Below are 6,729 nucleotides of genomic sequence, written 5' to 3'. Positions count from 1 at the left end.
GGGGCTACAGAAATATTTCTGACTGTTTACACAAATGCATATGAAACACATACACATGTTCACACATACACATCGATACAACTGAAAACTCCCATTCGTACAGAATATCTGAAATGCTCACAGGCACATATGAATGGCATTCACACATACTTAGGAACTGTTCATACAGATACACTAAAACTCGCAAATTAACACATGACAAGCACATCGAGATACAGGTAGGACAGACTCACATGCATATGAAATGCTCATAAAGATGCATTTGAAATATTCAGTGTTTCTGGTTTGTTGCTCAAAGAAATAACGTCTCAGCATGGAAATGCAAGGGTTTCTTTTTATTTCCTGGAAGGTGCAAATTATTTACAACAGACACTGCTGAGGGCAAAATGAATAAAAATAAGAATATTCTCACAAGAAGGATGATGAGGTCAGACAGTGGTACAACCAGTCTCTTTAAACAGGAATGTCAGAAGACAGAAAATAATTTTGAAAGAACAGTGTAGAAGTTGCCTATTTTAATACAGTAGGCTAAAGTATACTATATATATATATATTTTTTTTTTATATTTATACTTTTATATTGTTATGTCATTACAAACCATACAAAGATAATTACCTTTACAGCTCTACTAATCACAGAAGTAGCTTTCCTAGCAACTACTGCAGTATGGTACTAGAAACTACAAGCCTCATTTAAAGGCTTGCCTTGCCTAGCGTGTGTGGAAGGGTTAAATCTACCCACCGTTCTGACCAGCGAAGCTCCTGTTAAAGCCAGTCTCCAGGATGGCCTGGCTTCCCTCATGCGAAGTACCATGGTACAGAAGCCTCTCACCCGACCCATTCTTATCCTCCAGCTGTTTTCTTTTTACCTCGTAGGCCTGCCGCAGGTGTACATTCTGAATGCGTTTAATCTACACAAGGAAACATGGACCTAGGTAAGGTACTGTTGAGTACACATTTTGTGAATCACATGGTGAACTTAAGTTGGGTCAGTAAGTACAAATCAACCATTTTGACCACCAGCAAATCTTTGAGACTCCAAATTACATTGTTTTGTGATATGCTCTGGTACATTTTGACATGAAAGGTGTTCCCTTTTATAACTAGACACAAGAGTTGCATACAGCCCATAATGTCCTTTACAGTACTACTATTCTAGCTTTCCTAGCAACTACTGCTGTCCTAGGTACTGTGCTAGAAACTACAACCTCTTTTAAAAGGTAATGAGGTATTCAGAGCAGACCTGGAGGTCATAAAATACTACAAACATGGTGGGGCTCTTATTCTTTGATCCACCGATGCAATTTATTAGCAAATTGCAGGGACCTACCACTGTCCCTTCAAGTGTCAAAAGCCTGTTGTGGCAGGTTATGTCTCTGCAGCTACACTATTGAAATGTATTGAAAGAACAATGTAAATGGAGTTAGAATAAGATGAACAGTAGTCTGTTGGACTGAGCCAAATTTCCTCTCCAGGCTATAACCATATTTGGTGGGGCAGGGCGAGCTAAGAAGTGTACTGATACAAACTAGATTTTAACTGAAGTAGCACTGATCTAAGTTCAGTAAGACTTGTAAATTGTGTTGTGGCAATTTATCTTCTTCATGTGTCAAAACATTGCATCAAATAAAATGTGTAATAGCACGTAGTCTTATAAGTTTTCAATTACATAAGAAAGGCTTATAGTGCCCCCAGAGAAAAGGATGTCTCAAAGGATACAAAATGAGGTTACTAAGACTTTAAGGTGTGTGAAGGATTGTTTATACGTCACATGGGTGTTTGGCTTAGAATCACGTTATGGTAATATCGTGTGTATCGTATGGTATAATGTGTGTTGAACAACATTGGTTAGGTTCTTTGCAATTTCTTCTACTGCTGCAAGTGTTTGACTAAAGATGTTTCAGCCTGATGAGAAGTGTTTTTATTGGGTAAAAATTCACTTTCTACTACAAGACCATTGACAAAACCTCACTACTAAGGCCCCGTCACACATTCTGACGTTTAAGGAAACGTTGGAAATCGTCCATGGTCGGTGGTATAGCGCCAGAAGAGCGTTGTGTGGACGCTGGTGATGCTGGTAATTGTCGTTGATCGGCGGAGAATGCTAGTGTCCCCCCCAAAAGTTTTGAACATGCACAAAAGTTCTCATGGAGACCAGCGTCTTCAACGTTTAATTTTAAACGCTGGATAGCGCTGAAGAACGTTTGTGGAACGTTTGACTGCCGGGGCCTTTAGCGGCAGGACAGGTTAAACCCAAACCCATGCTTTTCATTCCATACAAACCATGAGCACAGTCCTGTTGGAAGCGGTCCTCCTGAAGTCCTCTTTAACCCTGCGGAACTCTACAGAGGAGGTGGGCAGGTTTACCAGCTTCAAGGACTCCCCCGGAGCCATGCTGTCCCAATCCAGAGGGAGACAGAAGTCTGGGAGAGACAGAATCACACAAACCAAAGACAGTTTGAAGGTTTAGTTTACAAGTGGTTAAAAAGTATACACCTGCTAAGACGGGAGCAGTTTTGCAAAGGCGTGGACAAAACCTGCTGTCTAGGCTTTAAAACAAATCTAAATTAATTTTGTAGCTACAGTGTTGCTTTGGGTGGGCAGAGCAAGCAGTGAAACATGTTCTCACCTTCAATGTTCTCCAGACGTTTCAGGCTAGTCAACCTACTTGAATCCTGGGCAGTGGCCTCCATCTTCCTCAAATCCACCACCCAGTTTCCCCCCAGCCCATCCACCACTCCACCCTGCACCTCCTGCCTCTCCAGCTGGAGGTTGGCCTCCTTTGGGACCCTCTCCCAATCACCCCTGGGACCCATCATGCACCAGGTTACGTAGGAGTACATCTCCTCCTGCTCCCTTTCCCTCCTCTCCCGGCGCAGACAACACCACTGGACAAGCTGCACTACCTTGTTAACTCCATCCTTTGGCCCATACAGGGTGAACCCTCCCTGGGTAGACTGACCTGGGTCTTCACCCCCACAGTAAAGCTCCATGGTCAGGTTCAGAGATAACACCTGCCTGTTCAGCTCGCCTACCTCGGCTAGAGTAAGCCCAGCTAGCTCTTCCCTTCTGAAGCCATGTAGGCTGCACTGGTCCTGGTACACCTTCTTGATCTCTGCACCTGCCTTGGACACACCCTTTTCACACAGGCCCAGCACAAGGAACTCAGATGGGGACTGTGGGTAGCGGCTTGTGGGCAGAAGGCTGCTTAGGTCTGGGCCTGTGGAGGTTGGAGGAGGGGCCTGATGAGATATTGGGCTAATGGAGGACTGATATGGGCGAGCTGGAAAAAGAAATAGATGATAAAGTCAGCATAAGAACATAGTTTGGGTACTCTGAGGTTTACCACATCACTGTAACACTGAATCAACAGACCACACGGCAGGGGCGGCGCCAGATTCAATGCAGGTGCTGAGGGGGTGCTAGATCATTGACAGGGGGAGCTGTGCAATTATATATATTCTTTATAAATACTATTAATAAATGAGCAAAACTTGGCCACTCGTGATGCTAATCTGAATGGAACTGCAGTTGTGCTAGCTGCCCTCTCTGCATCCAGGGCAAACGCATCAGTGGACTGCTCCGTGTCAGACTCCGTACAATTAACATCCGATTCTCCGATCGGATTTTCCAGAAATGATTTTTGGGGGTGCTATCAGGGTGCTTTGGTATCTCTTGGGGGTGCTGAAGCACCTGCTAGCCCCTCCACAGCGCCGCCCATTCAACACGGACCCAATATGATCACCTCAGCAGAATTCAATCAGCTAGTCGACACCCTCCACTCCAGTAAGGCTGACCACTCTACCAAATGGAGAAATCCCCCAAAATTGCTTTATAGGTCGTCTTATCTTTCGGAAGGAGCTTCTTGAAACAAAACCCTCCGTCTCCCGTTTAATTACAGCCTAAGTCCTAAATCTTCACAAAAAAAAAAAAATCAATGCGTATAGCTATATTTCTTACTTGTGACCCTGACCTCAACTTGATTATCAATTAAGCATGTCTATTCTTAAACGACCACACCCCACTAAATCACTGTATTTGCGGTGTGTTCAAAGTCAATATGTCTACCTGTAACAATGATCCAATTCCACAACCTCCTGTGAAATTTCAATATGGAACTCCACATGTTCTTCTTACTAACCTGTTGAGGGATTTGCAGGGGGAAAGAGCTTTTCAGCAGAATGTTTGAATGCCAGGAAAACATTGATCTTGATGAAGACAAAGCGAACCAGTGTGAGGTGGTGGAGAGGACTGGACAACACTGTTGCTTTGATGCCACAGAGAATGGTGTCGGCCACCACCTTTGGGTCCAGACCCTCCTTGCCTACATATTTAATGTGATATAAAGACTTTTGTTCACAGCAATGTTCTTCTATGAAGGTACATTTTCCTAGCTAATTATTGCACACCGCTGACAGATAGATTTTCAGGTAGAACAATCTGAGGGTTGATGTTAGATATTAGTGAATAACTGTGATGCCTTTAAAAAAAACGGTATAAATGTTGTCTGGCATCATCTCCAGGCTGCAGTAACACTGACCTGCACAGATAGCAGGAATGGCCACAGACTGGTGTCCTTTCTGTTCACACGTCTTCATGATGTAACAGACCAGACATTGGATCACGGTGGCATCCTTCTCTCCGTTCACATGCAGAATGGACTTGCAGGAGAATCGACCAGGCTTGGATTCAAAGAACCCTCCTCTGGTCACATGAGCTAGTGGAAGGAACAGAGCAGAACAAAGTCTTAGAGAGCTGACCTCAGACCAGCTAGTTGAGAGGTAAGAAGGGGAAAGACTATATTTATCACCTGATCTTAGTTCAGTCTGCACCTCAGGTCCAGCTATAGTCAGAATGTCCTTGCATACACCTGCAATGTGGGACACACTATGAAATCAAATCTGGTCTTTTTGCTCTCAAAGCTAATAAGATTAAAAAATCTTGTCTAAATATGCGGTTAACTACCAGACTGTAGGTCAACAAAGTCAGTCGAGTTCACAACTACATCAGTTCTCTCATTGGTGATGTCACCAAATACCAGCTGCACTTGGACTTTCCCAACCTCCAGGGTGATGGTATCCAGGTCAGAGGTCAATGAACGGAAGACCACTGGGGATAAAATATTCAAATGAAATGGAGGTGTAAAAATGAAATATTCAATTTATCTACTACAGTTGCTATGTTCCAATTGATCAACTAATCAATCTTGCCTTTTCCTCTCCTGTTCACCATTTTGGAGCGTAGGATCCTGTGGATATTCTGAAAGCTCTGCAATTACAGTAAAATTACATGACAGCCCTACTGATACAATACAAACACTTTACATTATATCTACAGTATTAGTCGTAAGAAAATTTATGAAATTTGTCTTTTTAAAGGAAACCCTGCTTAGAGTGATAAGAAATTGCAGATTGTTTTGAATAAAAAAATTGCTGAAAGTTTATCAAATCTGACACCTCACCTCATCAGAGTCAGGGTACTCAGGCTTGACCACGATGCGGATTGTTAAAATGGACCCAGTGGATCCGGACAACCCAAACTTGATAATTTCTTCTGTCAGAATACGTACTGCCTCGCATAAAGGGAACTTCAGAGCTATCCCAGGTCCAATCATAGGCAAAGCCACAGATCTCAGGCCTTGCTGCCTGCACATGTCCAAAACCCGGGCCAGTCCAGTACGCAGTGCGTGTATGGGTGACAGCATTTGCATTATGCATGGGTTAAATAGGGGTCACCCTTCTAAATATACAAAACAGTGAGTGAGTGTGTCCAGTGTTCCATTTGCTTGACTCAAAATGTAACTTACCTTCTCACTTTGACCCTCAGCTGCATCCCAGGGCAGGCACTCTACAAAGAAGACCTTGCAGCTAACAAGGAATTAAGTCAACTTGACTCCCAGAACCTCCCCTGGGGTACAAAACCGTTGCTGTGCAGCTATTTCAAAACTTGTGCTGACATTGTTAAAATGCTTTTCCAAACATTTGCCTATCATGGTGGAGTGCAGTTGGGTCTTCATCATAGGGACCACCAGGGCATCCACCTTTATTGTAGTAGGGGAGAATACAAGTCTTAATTAAAAAATACAAATAAACGATTAGGAGGCAGATGAGACTAGTGTGTAAGTTAAGAGAGGACTTGCTTTACCCGCTGGTCTTCCAGACTGCCCAACACAACCTCCAGGCATGCTTGGCTGAGAGGGGACCTTGTTGGAGCTGGGAGAGGACTGCTCCCCCTAGTGGAACTGGCAGTACTTTCTGCCCGGATCGCTGCTGCTGGCCTAGCTTGACAGTCCTGCTGGGGCAATATGAGGACTTGAAAAAAGCGCTCCACTTGCTCCAGGTTCCCTTTTCCTTTCCCAAGATAGTACAGTAATGCTCCTTGCCCATCCAGGACCACCTTTTCGCAGGTCATGCAGGCCAGAATGGCACTGAAATCCTGCAAAACTTTCTGAACGAGACAACGGGGTCCAGATAGCTTCACGGAAGGAACTGGGGAGTGAGACGATGTTAGTTTAACACCCGGGTTCAGCTTTGCACATACCAGGTCTTTGAATTTATCAAATGAGTCAACCATTTCTAGGAGAGGCAGAGGTAAGCTTTCGTGGACCTCAGCCTGGTTAAGCTGGTAGTCCACTAATACCTCCTTCAGCCTCCCCACCTCTTCACTGTAGCCCACCAGCTGCACTCTAGTCCTGGGGTCTCTGGAGAATCCATGATGGTATTTGACAGA

The 6,729-nt window shown here is 44.1% G+C and overlaps 1 protein-coding gene and 1 long non-coding RNA gene across 2 annotated transcripts; both read right to left on the bottom strand.

The window, feature by feature from the left end:
• Positions 1-620: 620 nt before the first annotated feature.
• Positions 621-5,101, bottom strand: LOC124475785 (protein mono-ADP-ribosyltransferase PARP14-like). Its single transcript, XM_047032598.1, has 7 exons — positions 4,966-5,101; positions 4,811-4,870; positions 4,541-4,717; positions 4,142-4,324; positions 2,630-3,283; positions 2,284-2,423; positions 621-911 (listed from the first exon to the last, which is right to left on the bottom strand). The coding sequence occupies exons 3-7, from the start codon at positions 4,596-4,598 to the stop codon at positions 735-737; spliced, it is 1,212 nt and encodes a 403-aa protein (XP_046888554.1). The 5' UTR covers positions 4,599-4,717; positions 4,811-4,870; positions 4,966-5,101; the 3' UTR covers positions 621-734.
• Positions 5,102-5,210: 109 nt separating this feature from the next.
• Positions 5,211-6,174, bottom strand: LOC124475960. Its single transcript, XR_006956980.1, has 3 exons — positions 6,145-6,174; positions 5,462-6,040; positions 5,211-5,268 (listed from the first exon to the last, which is right to left on the bottom strand). It is a non-coding gene; the product is annotated as an uncharacterized LOC124475960 (long non-coding RNA).
• Positions 6,175-6,729: the final 555 nt, after the last annotated feature.

The sequence above is a fragment of the Hypomesus transpacificus genome, chromosome 13 (genome assembly GCF_021917145.1).
Source record: "Hypomesus transpacificus isolate Combined female chromosome 13, fHypTra1, whole genome shotgun sequence".
NCBI classification, from domain to species: domain Eukaryota; kingdom Metazoa; phylum Chordata; class Actinopteri; order Osmeriformes; family Osmeridae; genus Hypomesus; species Hypomesus transpacificus.
The sequence above is the reverse complement of the archived record's forward strand: the minus strand, read 5'-3'. Positions and strand labels throughout refer to the sequence as shown.